The 24,500-nt window shown below is 32.6% G+C and overlaps 1 protein-coding gene across 3 annotated transcripts in view; it reads left to right on the forward strand.

Moving 5' to 3' along the window:
• The window catches only part of LOC118193393 (uncharacterized), a 95,717-nt gene that overhangs the window by 38,945 nt on the left and 32,272 nt on the right, over positions 1–24,500 (forward strand). For 2 of the 3 annotated variants that reach the window (XM_085822639.1, XM_085822640.1), the window contains exons 2-4: positions 1,378–1,624; positions 5,791–6,098; positions 7,682–7,835. In XM_085822639.1, the coding sequence (XP_085678765.1) occupies positions 1,378–1,624; positions 5,791–6,098; positions 7,682–7,835 (709 nt within the window). Of the gene's footprint in view, positions 1–1,377; positions 1,625–5,790; positions 6,099–7,681; positions 7,836–16,892; positions 17,391–24,500 lie in introns of those variants that run through there. The other variant, XM_035364470.2, reaches the window with a different exon arrangement.

Consider the following 24,500-nt stretch of genomic DNA (forward strand, 5'->3'; position numbering starts at 1 on the left):
TTTTTTTTCTTCTCTTTGATGATAATAAATGGATCTCTTTTTATTGCGGTCATTTAAATATACCCAAAATTCATCTATTGTGGCAACATTTTTCTATTTTTGTTCGAATAATTGTTAGTCGTGCAGTTCTTCATAAGTTCTCATAGTTCTACAGCGCGTTCTGCTTTCGGCGAAATTTCGTGGAGAAAGATGATGCAAATTACATTTTTTCGCCCTTTTAAGATTCAAATCAGCATTAATCACGTTGCTTGAAGTTGACACTGAGCATTTTAGTGATTATACAAATGTCCTTTAACTTCGCAGATTGGCTTTTAACATTAAAGTTCTTACCATTGCAACATTCGAAACATTCCGTTCTTTCCTTGGATATGTAATTTGAACAATTTTTCTCCTTGAAACTAAACTTTGACGTTTTTCCCCGTTCTTATTGACAATATTACCTATCGTTGCTTTAGATACCGAAACATCATGATGTGGTGTAGTGGCCGAAACCGCTACGCAAACCCTGGGTTGTGACACAGGGTTGAAATTAACTTCTAACTCAAGTTTTAACAATAGCATGAATTTTAATAAGATGAAAAGACAGTTGCATATCTTGACTGTATGACTTGAGTATATTTAGTCCCGCAATTTCAGAATTTTCTTACAGAAAAAATGCTCTAACACATTATACACGAGGAATGATTGTTCTTAGCAGGCCAACATGCCCATGGCTCTAAACAGGAAACCACCCTATATATCTCCTTGTGTTTACTTGCGCTGTACTCCCAGGGGAAGGGGGGATTCTTTCACTCATACCTAATAAAGTGTCCATCTCTTGACCCTGATGAAAAGACTTTTTATCTCTTAGTCCACTGGAGTGACCTTCGACACTGCATTCGGAATCATTAACAAAGGCACAGAATTTCACCACTGATATGAAAACTATTGCACTCTGAAATCACTCATTCTAGACTAGGAACCTTTATGCCATTTTATCACAATGACTTTCGCAACATTTTTTAATAACTAGATGCAAATAATTTTCTTCGGAAAGAGCAAAACCATCCCCCCTCCATTACTTCTTTAAAGGCCTCATTTTGCATGAAAACAAAATTACCAAGTAGCAGATGATAATTTACAGTTTCAAAAATATAGTTGCTGTTAAAAACTTTTGCCAAGGAGGCGAATTTTTTTTTTAATAGCAAACCAAAATCGTCAAAAAATTTGCGAACAGCCTCTGTAGTTAAAATGTTGTTATAAGTAAAATAAATCACTTTATTGTGAAATGAAACGTATAGTAAGCTCTATATCATTCAAATTTTGTAAAAAGTAAATTCTTACTTGAAAAACATTGTCAATTTGTTGTATATTTGTTAAGTAACATTCTCTTTTCAGCGGGATGTTCGATTATTCTTCATAGGCCATCCTCTTCTTGACCTCACAACCCCTGGTAATCCAGAACTCTTGCAGAAATATGGTTTAGAAGCGGATGGTAGTGCTCGACCTGTAGCAGAGCATGAGCCTCTCTTTCACTACCTTTTCAAACATCCAGACACTCAACTATTGCCTGGCGGTTCAGCTCAGAACAGTGCTAGAATAGCCAATTGGGTTTTGGGAGATAGAGGCAAAGTATCATTTGCAGGTAAATGTTTGCCCACTACGGAATTTTATTCTCATCAACAAATAAGCAATACACAGATGCGAGTAAAATGTCTAAGGGAAGCCATTTTTTACTGTAGTTCCAATTCTATGTATTATGTTCACCGTGGACTTTTCGTTGAGTCTGAAATCCAGAGCTCGTTTTCGAGGAACCTTCAAATTATGTACAAACTCACAAGTACACAAACTTGTGTCAAGTAACATAGAAGAAAATAAAACTGCTGTTATTAATAGCATCTTAAATCTGTTACAATAGTTCTTACATGAAATATACTTTTAAGATCGTATTTAATACTTTGTTTTATTTTATTTAGTGTTAATTACATTAAGATCGTATTATTTATCCAAAATATTTATATTAGGACAATATTAAGGCCTATAATTAAGACTAAATTTAAGACTACATTTTTCTACTGAATTTTATGTATTAAATACGAATTAATTAGAAACGCATTAACTTGATCAGAATGTGCCAAGTAACATTGCAGCAAGGCATTCAGTGCTGATGATCACAGCAGCCTTTTGTGTTCCAAGACAGTGAATAGATATGTTAGCTGGTGGCCATTTGGGGACGGACTGGTGCCTTTTCCTTTTCTACCTCATGCAATCTATAAAATTGTACCCGCAGCGAAAAACTATTTCCTTTCGTTCAATCTCTCGTTGCCAGATTGCGTACATAGCCTTACAGCAGAGATACACGTTGCACGATAGTTCTCGAATGCTTGTGACTCCCATAAATAACAAACAGCAGTCTTCCTTCCATTTACCATCACAAGGTAAATTGTGTTTTCTAAACCTAGTATTCGCCATTCAAAATATTGAAATTTGTACTACCATAGCAATTAAAAATAGCAGTTCTCCTTTCGCTCCCTTTTCCATGGCAAATTGTATCTTCTAAACTGAAGTCTTGCATTTTATACAGCTGTGTTCAAGACCATCACAACTGCAAATGGCAGAGTTCCTTACATTGCCTTTCTTGGGTAACTTGTGTTCGTTCTAGCACTTTCAACCTTTTGAAAAAATCATTTTTTTTTAATTATGAAGCCTTTTACAAATATTATCTATTACTAGCATTAGAATAACTTATACTATACTAGTCAAATCGTTGGAGCTAAACTACTTCTACGAAGAACGAAACTTGTTTATAATACTCAGTTATCAACTGTGAAAATTTAAGAATTATTTAACTGTTCGTGTGTTTATGAATATCAAAATATTTTAGACAGTATTATAAATTTCAAATATGTGTGTTTGTTCAATAATTAGCATTTTGACTTTCTCTTCAACAATTTCAGTAATACCAATTAAGACGTAATATTCTCAAGGTTTGAAAATTTACTTCGAAGATAATATTCAGGAGTAATTAGTTTTTGCTTGCAAAGCTATTGGCAACAAATGAAAACTAGGCATTATTTATGGCAATTTACTTTTTCATTTTTGAAAAACCATATTTTGCTTTATTTATTTATAAGGAAATTTGAATCAAGCCTTTGATAATGCTGATAATCAAATTTTAAAGTTTTCAAATGCAGATTACAAAGCCTAATCTTACTTCCTCCTAAAATAACAAATCGAAACTAATTTGAATAAGGAACGTGTTTCTGAATGATATGTTTGTTCTAAGGAGGGTGGGAAGCAAGCACAGCGATTTCATCATATTTTGCAATTTACGCAGAAGAGCTATTAATTTCGTTTTAGCATTTTGCATTGGTTCACTATGAACGGCGTTTCACTTTTCAAATTATTGCTGCCAAATAAGAGAGCCCTGTTTCATATTTAAAGAAATTAAATAATGAAGAATCTGCACACACACACACATATATATATATATATATATATATCGCACTGTGAATAAACAACGATACCTGGAGATATCAAATTTTGAATAACGTAGTCATCCACTCGATTATGGGCATCTCGAAGCCCAAATTTGGCATTTATTTTATTATCTATTTCACATCTTGTAAAACTTTAACGAATTTTTAATTAACAAACTCAACGACTTCAAAGCGAGCAGTGGCAACATTGTATGAAAAAAAAAAAGTATTTTTATCTCCAGTGCGTGAGACTGCGTGTCGGAAATTCTAAAGATATGCTGTTTTTAAATTATTTTGTGATATTGCTGTTGAACTGAATTTTATGGTTTAAGTGCGAAGAACATCATATTTAATAAATAAAGGTACGTAATATAAAATCTAAAAGCTTTCAGTTTTTTTTTTTTTTTTTTTTTTTTTTTTTTTAATTCTTAGCTTGCAGAGACTATTAATATTTTCAGGAGACCGAAGACATAAAAATTCACAGTTACATCCCCCCCGGGATTTTGGACCAGGGAACTTCCAATGCTAGCTGAAACTTCTCCACTTACATCATAAGAGCACGCGAATTGGAGCGTTATTTAGAATTGGAGCATGTGATAATTCCTTACGTTCTCTTCCACTTTTCAAACATGGAATGGGAAGGGGCACGAAACCTAGTCAAATAAAACCAGATAGTCTATCTTAGACTGCATTTTAGTTTAAGCGACAGCGCAGAGTTGCGAATACATATAAAAATTAACTGTGCTTTCTTTGGGTTTAGAGCCTTGGTTTTTGTAGTGATAGTTGAACATGCTAACATATATAATTCACAAGCCCGAATGTATGGGCAAATAAGGCAACTTCTTACAAGCTGTAGTTTCCAGATAGCTTTCTGGTTATGATTTTTGGTTTGATGGTATTTTTTGATTAGGCAAACACACATGTACTGTACTTTTCCACTATGTGCGCCCATCCCAAAATGCATAGTAGATGCATAACGGAAAGGTACCAAAATTTTAAACATAAAATTTTGTCTGTTACCTTAATTATGAATCTTGATCAAATTAATTTGACAATTTTTTTAAACTAACTCAATAAGAAGAATTTAAGCATTCCAAGTCCATATGTTATTTAGAATTGGCGCTTTTTATCTGTCTGTAAATCTTAGCCAGCAATAAATTTTCTTTAAACATAAAACATATAATTAAGATACAATAACACACCGAACAAGTATTAATTTAGAAGTCAAACAACAAAATGCTACTGCTGTTAACAAAATGAGCGTTATATTTTCAAATTTTCACGGGACTAGTTTCGATGGTTTCACCGAACCATCATCCTCAGCTGCAAAAGCGCCAATGAACGAAATAAGATATAGTGATTAGATAAGGTAAGATAAGAAAGATTGCACAGGAGTTAAGCTACTGGCGCCATTTGTTGATGAAACGAGAACTAAAACATAATTTCCTTGAAGGCTGAAGGCAAAGATGAATTGGAATTAGGGTTATTAATTAGACCAGAAAGATTTTTTTTGGATGTGAAAGGCCTCTAAAAAATCTAATTCACCAATGGAAGATGTTTTTTGAATAATTTTGGCTGCAGAAAAATTTAAAGTGCGATTTTCGGGCCAACAATGCTGGGTAAAAGAAAACTTCTGCATTTTCTTTTTTCTAGCATATGCGACATGTTCCTTAACGCGAAATTTTAATGCTCTCTTAGTTTGACCAATGTAAATTAATCTTATCTCGTTCATTTGCGCTTTTGCAGCTGAGGATGATGGTTCGGTAAAACCATCGAAACTAGTCCTGTGAAAATTTGAAAATATAACTCTGACTTTTGTTGTTTGCCTTCTAAATTAATAAGACATATATGCTTAAAGTTATTTACCTTCTATTCCTGCTGTTGTTCAACTAATGGCCAAACAGTTAAGACAGCTGAATACTGATAATTTGATTTCGATTCGAACCCACGAGAAAGGACTGGCTGCACGTGGTTTTCCCCGTGTGTAATGTGAATAAAAGCCAATTTATCTTAGAAAGGCCTCCAAAGACATTCCTCCCATTAGGCAGATAATTATACGGTGCTTTTCCATATTCAAATAAGCTAATATAAACCATTCCTAATGTTAAGTTTATTATTGTAAGAAAAACAAGCCTGACTTAATATTTGTTAAATAATGATTAATTAATGGCAATTGTAAATTAATAATACTAAACTGCCCAAAATTAAAATTTGTTACCTATTTGCTGAAAATCCATATACCTAAGAATTTTGCTTATTATAATTATGTTTCTTACTCTAGGGCATAAAAATGTATATCAAAATAATTGCTGAAACTCTTTCGTCATTACAGGTTGCGTTGGTGATGATGAATTCGGATCATGGATGGCAGAGCATCTGCGGTCGGAGGGGGTGAAACCTTTATATGCCATCGACTCTTCTAAGCAAACAGGAGTTTGTGCATGCCTCCTAACTCCTGGCAATCATAGATCCTTAGTTGCCAGGCTCTCGGCATCTGCTAGTTTCAGCAGAAGTCATCTATTCTCTGAAGACATACTGGCAGAAGTGAAAAGTGCAAACTGCATTTTCGTAGCGGGTTATTTCCTGGCGCACTGTATTGATGCCGTATTTGCATTGATTGAACTTTGCCAAAACGAGGAGGTAATTTTGTTGCCACTATAATAGCATCTTTTCAAAACAATATATAAAACTGGTGCACTGTGAACTCGAAATATTATAAAATAAAACCTAAGAGAGTGAAATATCGGTACTTTCCCACAATAAAGTTGGTATTGTCTTTGACGACATTTGAAATTTGCTTGTTTCAGTTTGGACAATTAAGTTCGCCAATTTGGCGACCACGCATGGTAGCCGCTTTAACAAGAAAGTACTGAAATATTTTAAAGCCACAATTCTCAATAAATACCTAATTTAACTCAGATGGATAATTTCGCTTTTCTAGTAATAAAACTTCTGTATTTATAATAATTTAGATTCGGCTAAATTTATGTCTTTCTTGCAGCCGTCATATTCTCTTCTACCTAAATAATTTCACATTTAATTATTAATTGCAGAATTTTCGTCGATTTTGCAGCATTGTTAAATTTTGAACTTCAATGAAAATAAAATGGCGAAAGATTCAGGAATCGGATTACAACATTTTTACAATTTAATTTCGTATGTCTATCATTCATATCTATCCTGATTCTTAAATAATTTAGTTAGAATCCAAACACAAACGTTTGCCTATTTATCTATAAACAAATTACTGCTCATACCAAACGTTGTTAAAATAGAATTAAATCTAATTTAGTCTCATAATTTAGATTCCGAAGTAAAGTTGACGTTAACTCGGAAATAATTGCATTTCTGACCGCCGATCGCAAATGGTGAACTTCCACGCCTTTAGAAGAAATAAGTTTGAAAAAGATTTAATATATTTTTTATAAAAATAAACATTTAGTGGCGTAGGGGATGAAAATAAATATCCGTATAATTAGAAGAAAGATGCATTTAAGACTGTTTGATACAATTCTTCGAGCTTGGCGTACCGTTCTTAAAAATACTTAAACAAAATGGCGCGCTACGCGCGGCCAGTATTTCGTAATTACAACTAGCGTTAAAAAAATTGAGAAAGTACAAATGGCATGTTCACGGTATAAAAGGTAAGCGTTAATAGAACGAAGATTATGCTATTGTCGTTAAATTAAGAGTAGTGACATTAGTTAATTTCTCAACGCAGTATCGCTTTGTTGCTACATGCTTAGTTATAGATACATTTCAACTAAAAAAGCTTCGATTAATCGTAATTGGATAAGTAATTTTACTTCTGTTTTGCTAATATCTAAACGCATGTGCCGTTATTGTTATGTAAGAATTACATGATAGGAAATAATTTTGAAACACCACACTTCTTAAAAATTCCTTATGGGTATATTTCTATTTTTAAAATATAAAGGAAAAGCAACCTAATTAGAAAAGAGAGCTTAGAATCTATTCCGAATTAAAATTATAATTTTATCTTAAAGTTATAATATAAAAGTATAAAAGAATTTAAACAACGCATAATATTATTCCCCCCCCCCTTTTTTTTCATAAAAAATAAAATTGTGCTATCATTCCGCGTCTAATTTGTTATCATTATGTTTCTTACTGTAAAATACATCAATGGCAGGAATCATGTAGTAATTATATGATTTTGCATTTCAGTTAAAAATTCATGTTAAATTCTTGTACTTCTTCAGCAACTGTTCTGTTTGAGCTTGTCGGCCGAATACGTATGTCGTGAACACACCGAGGTCATACTTAAAGTGATGCCGAGGGTTGACGTACTTTTCGGTAACGCTGAGGAGGTGAAGGCTTTGGCCAGGGCCATGCACGAGGACAAGGAAATCACAGGTCAGTGACATTGCCTTGAATTCTGTAAGACAACTGCAATGCGGTATCTGAAGAGTTCAATATTTTCCTTACTTCCTTCTGTGTAATCTTCATGGTCTTTCGATTGCAATAGACGATTTACTGATTTTTCATAGTCAGTGGAGTTAAATCATATGCAACTAAAGCCTTGAAATTTCAACGACGAAATCGCCATGATGAATGTCGTAAAGCTATTAAACGTTCGATGGCATATTCTTTTCTGGAAATCTTACGAAATTACTGCAGAAATAAAAGCATATCCGCTTTAAATGGTTCACTAGTTGATGCATCAGACATAACTGGAAAGAAATCAAGCATATTTCAAATAGCTTTTATAATCAGTGTCGTAATCAAAATATCTTTAGTTCTACACAAAGTAATATCGAAAAATAATTTCCCGCTCATTTTAACAGTCCTTATTTTCGGGTAATTTTTTGAAGTTTAAAATATGATGTTTCAGGCGTATAATTAAAACGTTCTTTTTAGCAAAACGGTTTTAATGAATGAAAACAATTGCTATTCTTATTTCAGAACATTTCAAACTTAAGAATTTTACAAAGAAGAGTCAGTAATCATGAAACGTCGATCCAATGTCTTTTATTCCTGTCTGTTATCTAGGTTCCGGAGAAAACTAGGAACCTATTTATTCCAAGCCTTGTGAATATTTACATATATAGAAGCATTTCTCCAACAGTTTTTATAACAATCTTTTTTAAATATGTTCTTTTTGATGACGTCGGAAAATCACCTTCATGTTTGAAAATCATTAATTGTACATTTGAATACAAATTTTATATATATTAGATTTTCCAACTAAAAGAATGAAGAATTTTTAGTTGGAAAGAACTCGTTCTTTTAGAAAGAAGAAAACAAATTAATGCGGATGTTTTGGGAAGAGGGATAATTTTCCTTGATAATTTATAAGATATTATCTCCATCCTTTCTGCTTGCCTTCATGGTGTAAAAGTAGCACACTCGGTGCGTATTCTACAAGTACAGATTCGAGTCCAGGTGAGGGCATTGCGCATTTTTAACGGCACCTGCTTCAACAAACCCTAATGACTCTCCAGTGGCATCCGAACTAAAAGGTGCAGGGTGATGATTCTTCAACACCAGAATTTGGCGACTGAGACCCGTTACCCCCAGTCGCTCTTTAAAAAGGGGAGTATATAAGGTACAGAAAGAGGCGCAGCCCCCCATCCACCTAATCGATTTGATTTTATGACTTTTCCAGGAGGGCGATAAGTTAAAAACCACATAATAAAATACGCCCATTAGAATATAACCTAATGGACCTTAACGGCACAATAATAATTAAAATAAATAGAATGGTTAGAAACTAACTAAACAAAAGGACAAAACACAATACACAGACCATGCTCTATCATAAAAACACTAAACACATGTTAAATCAAAATTCCGACATTAACACGATTATTATTAATAAAATTCATTAATTCCCTAGCAAATTCAAATTCAGTGTTTTTTCCAGTAAATGTATTAATTAATATGTCCAAACTTTTGTCTTATATCATAAGTTAAATCACATTCATTTACAAAATGTTTAACTGAACCCGTAACTCCACAATTATAACATAACTCATTTTCTTGTAGGGGCCCACCAGCGGCCGAGCGGTAAAGTCGCTGAACACTGGTAGTTCGGTCCGAGGTTCGAATCCCGCGAACGGGCTGGCTGCATGGGTGTTTTCGTGGTTTTCCCCATGTGTAACGTGTATACGAGCCAGTTTCCCTTAGAAAGTCCTCCACGAAAGGCATCCCTCCTCTTAGGCAGATAGCCCTAGTGTGCTTTGCCATAATTAAATACACCACACCACCACCATTTTCTTGTAGACCGAATCTCTTTGATGCTTGCAGCCATGGTGCATTGTGTTGTTTGAGTGGAGAAATAAAATGCTTATATCTTGGTAAATATTTGAATTAAGTGAGTTAAAGTGCATTTTTCTGACTTGTTTTGTGTTCCGATCTGTGTTTTATAACTTTATTTCGAACTAGAAGTCGTATTTTTGAAGATTCACGGACTTTGAATTCTGCGAGTGCTAGCCGGATCATTAGCATACGATGAATAGATTTTTGCTTATTATTTCATGGATTTACTGCGCAAATGACTTCTGATTTATGTTTTAGACTCTTTATTACTTACTGTAAGTCCATGGTTAAAAGCATAGCGATTGATTGAATATTTAATTTAATATTTGCACTTAAACTTTTTGAGTGACGTTAGGCTTAATTTGGCCGCTATTTGTTTACCTTTGAAGGCTTCGTGTTTTGCACTTCCTAAGACTTTTGGCCAATTGATAAAAACTTGATTTGAGTTTATGAATATTACCAGGAATAACTGATCGATCTTTTGGTGCATTATTGAATGTAATTTTTGGCCCGTTGGTCGATTTATTTATTTTGCGCAGAACATTTATATTTTAAAATTTAATGTTTTTTCTGCCGTTTTGTGAATTTTAAAAGGGGAGTATATAAGGTATTTTCTCCCTTCTTTCTGCATGCCTTCGTAGAGTAACGGTAGCACACTCCGCGCGTATTCGAGAGGTCCAGATTCGAGTTGCGGCGAAAGCAGTGCACATTTTTCAAGTCTTCCTGCTTCAAAAATACTTATTGTCTCTACAAAGTCAACCCTCTTCCTGGAAACCAACAATAATTTACTTACTTTTATATGTATACTGTTCTACCTAATTTTTATTTATGTACTATTTTTTTTCTTTTTCTTTTCAAAAATGTATGGTCTTTGACGCATGCCATTACAAAGTTTAAACTTCTTACAAGTTTTTAACAGTTTTAACACAGTCCTCTGAAGCATTATCATTTTGTAATATCAGTTTTGCGTTAGTTTTACATTTCCTTTTTTGGAGATAATCATAAATATAAAGTTAATAATTAAATTTGTATACATGAAAGATAAAAATATGTAAATTAGCTTTATAATTTAATTTAGTGACAGCCTTTTAATTACTTATTTTTAATTTGGTTATGTCCTTTTTGTATTCTAAAAATCTTAGCAATTTTCCTGGACTGTGCCATTTCTACGTTAATTAATGCCACATGGCTTGCGTAATGCTGACGACGTAGCTAATTCAGAACTTGAACTCAAAACTTTGAGAACTGAAACATTTCTTACTTCAACCAAAACCTTCTTTTTTTTTTTTTTTTTTTTTTTTTTTTTTTTTTTTTTTTTTCCGGGAAAAGTTTTCGAGAAATAAGTACGATTAGAGTGCCAAATGAATTGTCAAATGTCAAGTTAAATAAAAATAGACTTTAAACCGGCTCGGCTGCGAAGTTTCTTACTCATGAGTTCAACATTTTAGCATTGTACGCAATCAGAAGTCTTATTCTTCAATGCGGATCTACGTTCTATGCTATCTGCCATGAGTATTTCTGCGTTTCTATCTGTTAAGTGTTCCTACATCAGTACTCCTAAATTTGTTATTGTTACATATATATGTATGCATATATAGAGATAGATAGATAATTAAAAATTAAAGTAAAATTTAAAGCAAATTCAAATATAGAAAAGTAGAACCGAACGTAATTAGACAAAACAGATTAAACAAGTACTGTAGAAAATTAATAAGCGGAAAATCTTCAAAAATGAAATAACTCTACGATAAATTTAAATTAGGAATACAACTAAATCCTAGAACAATTGCAAAAAAAAACCAGCCAAACTAAAGCTAAACAAAAATAAAATTTAATCAAAATATCATGTAAAAAGTTATGAAAAATGGGAATAAAGAAATCATTTTTCAAACATCAAAATAACCTCCACTCTGTAAAACGGAGGTATTAAATTTCCTAAAAGATTCTTTGATATCAAAATATAAAATCACTAATCTAACATCCAAAATATTGAAATGTGAAAAAGATTATATTAAACCAAAATGTAAAAGTCTAAAAATACTTTTAAATAGCACAAAAGTGATTAAAATTGTTCCCTGGAGTGATAAAAACAAATCCAACTGAAAAGTAAACATTCCATGTGAATTCAAAGAAAAGGTATATCAGTGAAAAATGAATATTATATATTATACAATATAACATTATTTTATATATATCCATAGAATATAAGCATTAACGGGAACGGAAAAAGGCATTTGGCTGTTAATTTTTTCCATCAGTGTGACTGAAGTTGTATCACAAATTTATGTATATTGTTCTTCATGGTATGTATCACAAATTTATAACCTCATTTTGCAATGTAGTAAGAGTCCTGAAAAGCAGATGAGAAAATTAATTAAGTTTGGAGAACCAATTCTTTTTGTAATAAACTAATTTTGATTATTAGATTTATAAACTCCTGAACGAAGCAGAAGAATGTAGACTAGAAGGTCAAAGCTAAAAATCGTAAAATCATGCATAGGATTTAATAAAGAGAGAAATTTGCAAAGCAGGAAACGAATAATACTATTTTCTAGAATAAAAATCAAAAATGCAGTAAACAAAAAATTAAATTTATATTTAACAAAAATTTATAGGCTGGATTTCAAAGCTATTTCTCTTTATTATTAGTTTGTTAAAAGAAGAACGACAGCTGTAAAATCTTAAGTAAATATACAAAAAATATCAATATTTTAAATTATAACATTAAATAGTGTTTACCATTAATTTTAAATTAATTAAATTAAGAAAAAATTTATTAGTTACTTTGAGGAGAAAAATTTAACCTTAATCATATAGATACGTGATTGAGCAAGCTTTTGAATTACAAATTATCTCATGTTGAAATTGTGTATAGTGAAAGAAGTGTAACTTCCCTTCATCATAAGAAGGAAATTATTAAGTATTGCTTACGGAAATTAAAACTAATAGGAATTAAGATGAGAAATTTCAGTTCCTACTCTAAAATGATTATTAATACATCTCAAAAGGAGCAAGAATTATGCCAAATTTACTTTGACACTTAAATACCGACTGGACTGATGGTAGTACTGTAGAGACATTAGGTATATTTTTGGAAGCAGGCAAGATGAAAAATTAGCAACGCCTTAGCCTAAAATTGAACCGCGGACCTCTGGAATGCGCGCCAAGCGTGCAGACCACCCTACCACGAAGACATGCTAAGAAATACCTTATATAATCCCCTTTTAAGGAGCGACTGGGGTTTTTAGGGGACCCAATCGCCAAATCATGAGTGTGGAGAATTATCATCCAACACCCTTTTAGTTCGGGCGCCACTATAGAGACAATAGGTATATTTTTGGATGCAGACAAGATGAAAAATTAGCAACCGCCTTCGCCGGGAATCGAACCGCGGACCTCTGGAATACGCGTCAAGCTGCAGACCACGAAGGCCTTCTAGGAAGGCGGGAGAAGTACCTTATAGTATAACAAATCAAAGCTTTAACAATTGGTGGACTAGCAAAATGTTTTCTTATGAAAGCTATAGTTCTTGGAAAAAACTTATTTATCTTCAAGGGGCTGAGGCCCACCAGCTGACGAGTAGTTAAGAATACTATGAATTCGACCTAGGCTTCATCCCAGACTAACGTGCGGGCTGTGTAATTGTTTTCGTGGTTTTCCCCATGTGTAACGTCGATGCAAGTTAGTTTTCCTCAGGGAGTCCTCCTCGAAGGCATCCTTTCTCTTAGGCTGATAGCTCTAGTGTGCCTTGCCTTATTCAAATAACCTAACGTAAACTTTTCAAATTGTTAGGTTCAGTAATTAAGTAATGACACACGATGTGTCAGCCTCAAGTGAGTGGAAATTCGTAAAGGATTTAGTAAAGAAAACTGACTAATATTCAAGTTACACATGGAAAAAAGCCCATCAAAATACCACGCAACCAACCCATTCGCCGTAATTTTTAATCAGGATCGAACCACAAGTATTCAACTCTCTTATTCTCTTGGACTTTGGTAGCCCTTCTTCATCTTTTGTTAGTTTGACTAATGGTGTGGATATTATATATATTGCTAAAAGCACGCATATTCTTACAATTCAAGAAATAAATTATTCTCGTTCTGAGGAGTTCTGAGGGGTTCATTTTGTTTATTATTATGATAATGCAGTATCTCGTGTGACACAGTTCTTAATTAAGTTCCATTTCCCTGGGCTTTTTAAATTTTGGATATTTTAAGCTCCACTTCCGCATTTGTACTTGCTTTTAATAGGACTATTTTTGTAAATTCTTTTTTGCAATACATTTTTTTCTATTCAAACGCAAGTATCTTGTGATTCTCATTCGTATTAAAGACGTCTCCGCAATAGCCTACAGAAAGAACCACAAATTCCGTATAAAATAAAGCAGTATAAGCCACAAAGTACTATAAAAATAAATTATATAAGACTTTTTCCTTTATGTAATCACTTTAAAAATACAGAGAAGAGTAATTCCTAGTTCCAGTAGTTTCCGGATGTTTCCGATTATGATCTGTATAATCATAACGGAAAGAAACGTCCTTCCGATAGAAATTTCCGACGAATTCCATGCTTTGTGACAAAATTCAGCCTTGTGACGCAGCTCTATTTCGTTTTCTAACATATCGGATTTATGCAGCTGAAGAAGTTGCAAAATCTAAGAGTCGCGAGTTCCAATCATGAATGAATGTATAAAAATTAATAAATATACTGCGAGTCTGATGGACCCATTCATAAATTTCCCCTGACAAGCGAAATAAAAGTATCTAATTCTCTCTCTTAAAACAAAAAAATTATTACTGCACCAGTGTCGCAGAAATCATTAACCGGGCACGCAATTTTCATACCTTCGTTTGAGCTATGTTCCTAAGAATGCAAAATGCATTATGCACACTTAATAAGCCGACCATACGACACATATCTCCAAATCTAAAGATTCGAACTAGGATATAAAATATATCCCATTTTTGCCACGTTCATTTTACTGTTATTATTATTAGTAGTAGTAATAGTAGTAATTATTATTATTAGTATTACGTTTATTATTATTATTATTTATTATTATTATTCTTTATCAAAGGGCATTAGCCTAGAAGGGCTATTAATTCGTTTTGGCATTTTGCATTGGTTCACTATAAATGTCGGTTCATTTTTCAAATTGTTGTCACCAAATATTAGAGCCCTGTATTATATTTAAAGAAATTAAATAATGAAGAGTCTGCATAAATGTATATACATTTCTCTTATTGTGATAAAACAGCGGTGCCTACAGTCGTCCAATTTTGAATGACGTAATCTTCCACTGAATGTGGGCATCTGGAAGCCCAAATTTGGAACTTGAAATTTGTTTCATTATCGATTGATTTCATATTTTGTAACACTTTAACGAAGCTTTGATTAACAAACTCAACGATTTCAAAGCGAGCAACGGCAACACTGTACGAAAAAAAAAAATTATATCCAGTGCGCCAGACTGTGTATCCCAGATTCTAAAGATATGCTTATTTTAAAATTATTTTGCGATATTGCTATTGAATTGAATGTTATGTTTTAGGTGCCAAGAACATGCTATTTAATAAATAAAGGTACCACACGAAAAGCTAAAAAAAACGCCCCTTTATGAGTAATGTAAAATCTGAAAAGCTTTCAGACTTTTTTTAATTATTATTATTATTCATTTATTTATTTATTTTTTCAGTACGAAAGGTAAAAAAGTAACAAACATGTAATCTATATTTTTTACTAAGCCGCGCCAATAGTTTAGGGTTAGAGGAGCCGACAGCGACACCGAAAGACCCTGACCTTTTTTTATATTTATACATTGATCTATTTATTTATTTTACTTTATATAGAATACGAAGAAGCAATATAAAAGAAAATAGTTGCTTCTGATCATAAGAAAATATTCTCTAAATCTCAAGTAAGGTCGTATTTATTCACACTAAATTTTTCTCTTCTGTAGAAATCCGAACTCATCACCACTTAAATATTAGCCCTGCTAACAATAATCGATTAAATCTTCTGGTTTAAAAATCGATTATTGTTATCAGCAGCAGGATAGCTAACTTCGGAGTGCTATCGAACTATCTAGAAAAAAAAATTAGAATATTAGTATTCACCGGCTTTAGTCGTTAATCCACTTGTGGGTTTTAACTAAACAGAATCTTCGAAACAGTGTCGGCATTTTTATTATTGATATCGTACTTAGGCCAGTATACGTGCAACTTTTAAATTAAGATGAGAGTGGAGAAGCATCTGTAGGCTGGCTACCTTTGGCCAAAAGCAACTAACATTAGCTTCTCTGACAGCTTTCTAGGATGAAGGTGTTAATCTAGCCATCGCAGTATTCATTTAAAAACAAAATTTGACGCAAATGTAATGCTAAAGTATATTTGCTTCAAATTTCATTAAGAAAGTTTTCTAAAACTGCAGAAGTATTTACCTTTTCTTTTCGGGAAGCATGCAGTATGAAAAAGGATGATATAGCCCTTCTGCGCAAAATTGATTCGTGAAGCCAACGTATAATACATTATGTTTTCCTTGGTTGCTTGCGGATTTTAATCATTTTCCATCAACTTGCTAAAATATATTACTTTCCCAATTTCGAGGTTATCCTAACACTGCTCATTGCTATTATGGTTAATTGTAAAAATCCTGGTAATATTCTTTTCAACTCTCAACAAGCTAATTTCGGTTACCAATAATTCAATGGTATGGCTACGTGAGATTTTCCCGATTTTTCCTATTTTCGCTTACCTTAACTTTTCTTTTCTTAAAAAAAAATCTTTTTCTTTCTTAAACATCTCTTCTCGAAAGTGTATTTTCTTGTGTATCAGAATAAGGTATATCAGACAACTTTGTCCTAAATAATTACCTGATAGACTTTAATTACCTCGTGTTATCAAGAAATGTTCCTTTGTGTTAAAAATTGTTACTCTGAAAATTTAATTTAATGTAGCTTAGAATTAAAGAAGCATATTTAAAAAATGTACAGCTTGTGCCTTTATTTCAGGTAACAAACAATTTAAAATATTACATGCTTTGTTACTCTTACGATTAGTTTCATAAACTGTACCATTTCCAACTCCATCAAGTATGTCATTTAAGTACTTAAATACGTTAAAAGAACTCACTTTTAGGAGAAATTTATTTCAGATCTGGAAGATGCCATCCAAGATATAGCTGCTCTTCCCAGAGAACAATATCAACGCAAAAGGATCATTATTGTTAGCAGCGGAGCAAAACCAGTACTGGTATATGTGGGATCGGAATGTCTTTACAAGATCCAAGTACCAACTGTATCTGTTGTGGACAGTGTGGGGTGTGGTGATGCATTAGCTGGTGGATTCTTGGCTCATTACGTCGTCAGCGGAAATGTGGAATGGGCCACGAAGGCAGGCATCGAAGCAGCAACTAGAATAGCTCAAGTCAACGGATGCAATCCTCCGCAGGATTGTTGTCCTATTCGTGATTTTCCTATTAAGTGGTGAACACACTTTTTGTGTTGAGTAAATATTGCTGATTATTTTCTAACACAGTTTGACCACATTACTTGCCTGTTGTCACATTTTGTTATTGGATGTTATAAAAGAAAGAATATTATTAAAATAGTTAATGTAAAAATCTTCTTATTAAAACACAATTTTAAAGCGTCTTGAGAGTTATTTGAAAGTTCAGTGCCTAAACACCCGATTAAGTAAGTGCTACTCTTTTTAATCTGCTTGAAACTCCAAGTTTCCTCTGACTACTACTAAATGAACTTTAAATGTAAAATTAAACTCCACGTTAAACAATTCAATTTAAGAATAACGAAACTCTGATTCGCAGTTTAAAATACTTTTGTTACTTAAACAGAATTACTCTTAGTGCAGCAGCTTCTAGATACTTTATAAAGATTTAAATCATGCACAAGGACTTTTACGATGGAAGTTTTCTTAAAATATTAAATTACTTATTCAACTTAATAATCTTGCTAGAACTGAAATTTTGCGTTAAATTAACTCTTAACATCAAAGAATTCATCGGAAATGACTTAAGCATATTTTAAACAAGCAGCGGGAGTTCAGCAATCACAGGCGATAAGGGTTGTTAGTCCAAAGGGGCTTTGTCCCTGAAGGACTATTGTTTTCGTTTTGCGATTTTGCATTGAATCACTATAAATGCCCGTTTCACTTTCCAAACTGTTGCCACCAAATATTAGAGTCCTGTATTATATTTGAAGAAATTAAATAATGAAAAATCTGCATAAATGTATGTCTATTTCTCGCATTGTGATGAAACAACGCTAAATAGAGCCATCGAACTTTGAATGACGTAATCCTCCTACGAATATGGGCATGTGGAAGACCAAATTTCAAATTTGTAATTTGTCTTATTATCGATTTCATATTTTGTAAAACATTAACGTATTTTTGATTAACAAACTCAAGTATTTCAAAGAGACCAATGGCAACGTTGTACAGAAAAAAAAAACATTTTTATCTCCAGCGCGTGTGACTCTGTATCGGAAATTCTAAAGATATGCTCAATTTAAAACTATTTTGCGATATTGCTCTCGAACTGAAGTTTATGATTTAAGTGCGAAGAACGTGATATTTAATAAATATAGGTAACACACAAAACGTTAAAAAAAAACTCCCATTTGGACGTAATTTAAAATCTGAAACCTTTCAGATATTTTTATAATGATAATTTCATTTAAAAAACTTTCCCAACCTAGAAAATTATAATGTGATAAAATATTGAATAGTTTAAATTGTCTAATCTTAACCATATACAATCTGTATAGTCTTATCGTATATTGTTGCTGGCTTCGGCTTTCTGTAATTTAAAAATGAAGTAAAACTTTATATTATAATATCTTGTTTCTGATTTATATTTATTTACTTTTGTCTTTGCTGTCTTTGCTGTGTTGATATTCACCAAATGATAGCAAATTTAGCAATTTAGTTTTTCATTTCCGTTCGACAAGATTAATTCTGTGAGCAGAAAATTGAGCAAAATGGACATGGGCCAAACACAAAACATAATCAGTAGTGATAATCGAATTTTATTTTATCTTTATTTTTCAAAACTGGAAATATTTTAGACATGGCCTGATACGGAATACAGATTTCATGACAACACCAGCATTATTAGCTCAAAGGCATGGTAGCCCAGGAGGGCTACTAGTCTCAAAACGGTATTTAGTGGCGTTTCACTAAACGGCGAATTAGTTTTTAAATTGATGCTACTAAATATTGTAGTTATGTATTGTATTTAAATAAATTAAATAATGAAGAATATGCATGAATTCACGCATGTTTCTCGCATTGTGAAAAAAACGACGGCACCTAGAGCCATCCGATTTTGAATAACGTAATTCTCCACTCGAACATGGGCAGCTGAAAATCCAAGATTTTTAATTTGGAATTTGTTTTATCTGTTTTCTATTTTGTAAAATTTTAAAGAATTTTCGATTAACAAACTCAACGATTTCAAAGCGAGCAGTGACAACACTGCACGGGAATTTTTTTTTTTTTTCCCTCCAACGCGCGAAACTGTCTATCGTAAATTCTGAAGCTAAGCTGTTTTTAAATATTTTTAGTACACATGCTCTCGAATCGTGTATGTGTATGTAAACGAAAAACACGCCCCTTTGAAAGTAATATAAAATTTGAAAGCTATCAGATTTTTTTATTTTTTTAAATAACTACCATCTAATTAGCTTTTCAGTTGCTTGCTTATTTCTTAAGTTCCTTCTAAAGCGTTGGAAGCTTATTCTTGCGTACTTCATTCTGTTTTGAGCAGGGTTCAAATGAAAACATATGTGTAAAAAATAAAGTATTAAGCCTTAATAAAAGAACTGAGCAGTAGATAATAAAGTAAAATCTTAAACGTAATAATGTTATTAAGCATATCTGAAGAAAGAAAATCTACTTTTCACTAAATGCTAGCCAGGAAATCCAAGTTAAGAGGACTAGTTTTTTGTGCGATTTTAGAGTTATAAGACTCTATAAAAACTAACTGATCGTTCATTTCATAAAGATTTAGTTTAGTTATCAGGAAAATTTCACATGTAGGATGAATGTTTGAGAAACGTCAAAGAACAATAAAAATAACCAAGGAAACATTTGATCACCAGAGAAAAACAGTCAAATAAATGACCAAAAACAACGAGGATACACTTTTAATTCGCAAAAGGTCTTTTTTAAAGCACCTAAACATTATAAAATAATATGTTCTGTATTCTCCCAAATGATAACTACCTCCCCCTTTTGAAACAAGGTATTTAAAATATGCGCAGTCTAAGCTTTTTCTACAAATGTTCTCTCTCTTTCTTTTTTTTAGTTGTAAATCTTAGTTTATTATTTATTTATTGTTGCTACAGATATATTTAAGGACTTATCAACTGATTTCTGCGTCGACGTATTTTCTCATATTGCCAATAATTTAACTTTAAAAACATTAGAAACAGCACACTTTTTCGGATATTCGTTTGAGACTTCTTTCCATGTATAAGTAACGACTTACCGTTTTTCCGTTTCCGATTAAAAATGCTGCCTTTTTTGCGCATAAAAGTTTTATTACCCTGCATTTCAAAACACTTTTTAATTGCGGAATAGGAATATTTCTCAAGACGCAAGGCAAACACGCGACGTGGAAAAGAAACCGGCAAATCGACAACCTTGTATTCGGCGTAGATTTTGTAGTTATATTGGCCAAGCAAAAAGAGCATTAGAGTTTCGCGTAAAGGAACATGAATCTCAAGTTCGAAAAGGCGAAATTAACAAATTTTTAATAGCTAATCATAGTTGGAAACTCAATCACAATTTTGAGTTTGGTTCTGCTAATATTATCCAGAAAGCTGGTTCTATTAAGGAATTGGAGTTTCTTGAAGCTTTTCACATTCACAAAAATGTATCCTGTTTAGTCAATGACTTTAGTCAATGATAAAGTCTTGCCTAATGCCTTTAAAATTCTACTAACTTAACCCTTCATTTTTCGTTACTATTTCTGCCGAAAGATGGCGCTATCTGTTCTTTCACTAGTTGCCTGTAAGGTATAAATATGATTGACATTCACTTTCTCGGTTTTGCAGAAAATTTTGCTCCTGATGAAGGGAGACCCGTTTTGCCCTCGAAATCGATTAGGATTTTACAAAATCTATGCCGAATACAAGATTGTCGATTTGCCTGTTTTATTAGGAATATTTCTCATCGGAAAGCGCAAAAACATATCGTTCGATCCATAGCTTGTTTACATGCTATATTTTGGAAGAAGAAGGCATTTAAAAGTAGCAGACGATATTTCGCGTTTCAAATAATAAGGTGGAGCCAAAAACTTTTATTTAAAAACATTTGCATTTTTAAAAAATTTTATAGAAATCGTTCTAAAAATTTGTAAACAACTATAAAGTTTAAATTACTCTGGCATAAACTAATTCCAAACTCCTAACAGACTGGCAGCGATTTATCACTCCGTCTGAATAAGTTAATGATATAGACTTGAAAAAGTTTAAACAAATTCTTTATTAAATCAGAAGTTTGAACATAAATGCACGACTCGTGCTTGCAAATCAGCCAAAGACTTGTGGCGATGTAACTTAAGTAAATTCAAATTTCAAATTAAAACTAAGTCAAGGGCTACTCAAAGGCTTTAACGCGAAGTTGGCTCTCAAGTTCTTACCGACATAACAATTTAAATATCGGCAATTATAAAGCAAAGCAGAATAATACAATCTGATCTGAGCTAGCTAATATAGTAAGGCGACCTCGAGAAGCAGATTTTAACTCATTTGCATTCTCTATTTGGGAAACGGAAACGAGAAATGATAGTAAAGATCAGAAACATAAAATAACTATTCAGCGGGAAAATAATGCTAATAACCTACACACCCAGAGATAAAACTCAATACGGCTGTATAACAGGAAGGGCATCTAATAAATACTATTCAAAATTCATTGTTTTCAAAAAGTACTAGCAGCCTAACAGTTGATATTAAAATTACTTTCAAAAAATTATTCCATAATTTAGCATGAAGGAAATTATTATTCAATGGCTTGTCTTTTGATAATGCATAAAATCTCTAGGAAAATGTGTGAAATATTAATCGTTTCACACTTTGATGTCTTTCGCCGTTCTATACAATGCCTGCTTCAACATTGCCGGTAACATAGCAGTATCAGTCCCAATAACTTTTGCATTCCCTTGTATTAGCTACCAGATTACCAGATTATGCTTCACGTATTAGTCATGCATAATCGTCAAAATATTAAAAATATTTTTTTTAACTGATTGAGTGGCAACATTATGAAATTGCCCATGAAATGTACTATTTTGAATTTCCTGTTTCCTTACTTGATAAATATAATGATAAAAGAGATGACTTACATTCTTTCATAATATGAAAGCAAAACAAAAACATATTTAAAATCACGAACTTTTGGAATCTAAAGACCTCTACATATGCCTTTAGTGGGTGATTGTTGCTTTATATTTCCTTTAAAAGATGCTACCGTGATAACTGGATTTATCTGTGTGGTAAGAATTTTTAATGTATATACTTTTAAGTACGTAACGTTATTTATATAAATGTACACATAAGAAAAGTGATGCAGTTACTAGTACATATGAGAAGAGTAATTATAACAAATTACGCATATTGCCTCTGCAGATTTGTATAACTTTCAGTGATAAAGATATAAAATTAAGGCATTTGAGGTTTCATCAATAATACAATACAAGAGACTTCATGTGTTCAGTTACTGAATCTGAAATGCACAGATCATTCAGTATCAGAATTAGGACAGTCTTTAGTCCCCCTTCAAGAAATATATATATAAAACAAATAATAAGCAGAAATTATAAGCTGATAATAAGCAGAAACTTGGATAATTACTCAATTTTGGCACCTGCGTTTACTTTGGCAGAGATGGTATTTAATATATGATCTATATTTTGATTCCTGCTTATTATTCATCATTGAACCTGCTGTAATCTATCCTGATAATTCACAACAAACTAGGTATTTTCTGATTATTCGCACCCCCGATTTCGACGTAGGTAGAATTGCTGTCCTATGGCACATATTTTAGTGTATGTTATCGTGTAAATATTGGGCATATACTTTCTTCTCATGAAAGTTTTCATTTCTTATAATGTTTTCTTTTGTTATTATTTATGGATAAAGCAGTAGCTTGTAGAGACATTAGGTTAATTGGAAGCAGGAATGATGAAAAATGAGCAACGCCTTGGCCTAGAATCGAACCACGGACCTCTGGAATACGCGCCCAGCGTGCAGGCCACCACACTACGAAGGCATGCTAAGAAGGCGGGAGAAATACCGCCTTCTCAGCATTACCTGTAAAAGACAGGCAAGGAAATTTTCTTTACCAGTTTACATAGTTGCGAGTGAACTGGCTACTTTTCGGAGGAAAGGGAGGCGGATAATCAAAATGTACGAAAAATGTTTAAATTTCGTTATCTGCAAGTCAGTTAATGTTCCTTAAAATTATTCAAATAATCTATCAGTGTTACATAAACTGATATCAGGAAAACATTAAATATAATTAGTTTGATCACTTCTGGGTATTAGGATAAAAAACATTATTATGATCTTGAGATTAACGTATCCTAAAGATAACAAACAATTGATGCATTGATCAGCAAGTCTTTTTGTTGCTATGGACGATTTCAAAATCTCAGCTTCCGTTCGATAAATAGATACAAACCATACTATTAACTGAAAGGTACTAAGCACAGAAATACGTTAATCCCCTTCATGTGATAACTATTTTACGGCGAGAGATGCAAAGGATCGGGAGCTAAACCTCGAAACCTTTTAAAATTTTAATCCTGAAACCTTTCATGTGAGACGTTTACCGCACCTGGCGTTGGAAATCTCATGTATCAAGGCTTGTTACTTGTCAAACAAGGAAAAGAGTTTTGAAGGAGATTATGAAAATCATTTCTCTTCTTCTCAACATCAACAAGAATAAGGGTTCTGTTTGTTTGCAGATGAGAAATTTGAAAGGAATTGATTGCGGGGTTTTCGTGGTATTTTTACCTCAATTTTCGCCGGATAAATGTCCTGAATTCATAAACAGCACTTTTTCGAGAGATGATGCTTTTTCTGTACGTTTTTCATCTTTCCTCAATAAACGAATTTGGATCTGGAGATAGATTTCAGATTTACAAAATCGAACTGGCAGAATTTGTTAAAGTTTTAAATAAACCTAATTGTTTACACTATGTTGTCAAAGTTTAAAACTAAACAGAGAATAAAATAGACTATTTTCAAGATTAATGATAAGTTTTTCAAAATACTTTCAGTTTATTAATAAATTAACTTCCTAGTTTGGTTTATAAATTAATTATTAATTTAAAACTTCTATTTAAAAAATATGAAATGTTATACCAAAATGTAAAAGTAAGGAATAATAGAAAATTTCAATCTTACTCAAGATTAATGATTCAAAATGCATTTTACGTTCTTCTGCACGTTACGGAATATGAGAAAGAACTGAAAGTGATAATCCGCATCATTTAGAGCACAAAATATGCGAATAAAGACTTGCACCGAGACTCATTTTCTTTCACTGAAACATTGCTGAAGTTACTGCGGATTGAGGTATTCTTGAAATTGTCTCAAAGACATCTTTTAAATATGAATCGTAGAAGTATTGAATGACTGCTTCAGTTGGAAAATGCCAGTCGCTGTCAGGTACCTGCGAAATAAATGTTCGCGAAATGCCATCTCGATATTAAAGGCAGTTTTATTTT

This window comes from Stegodyphus dumicola, chromosome 8 (genome assembly GCF_044657685.1).
Source record: "Stegodyphus dumicola isolate Sdum_Otavi_A_Nest chromosome 8, ASM4465768v1".
Classification (NCBI taxonomy): Eukaryota; Metazoa; Arthropoda; class Arachnida; order Araneae; family Eresidae; genus Stegodyphus; species Stegodyphus dumicola.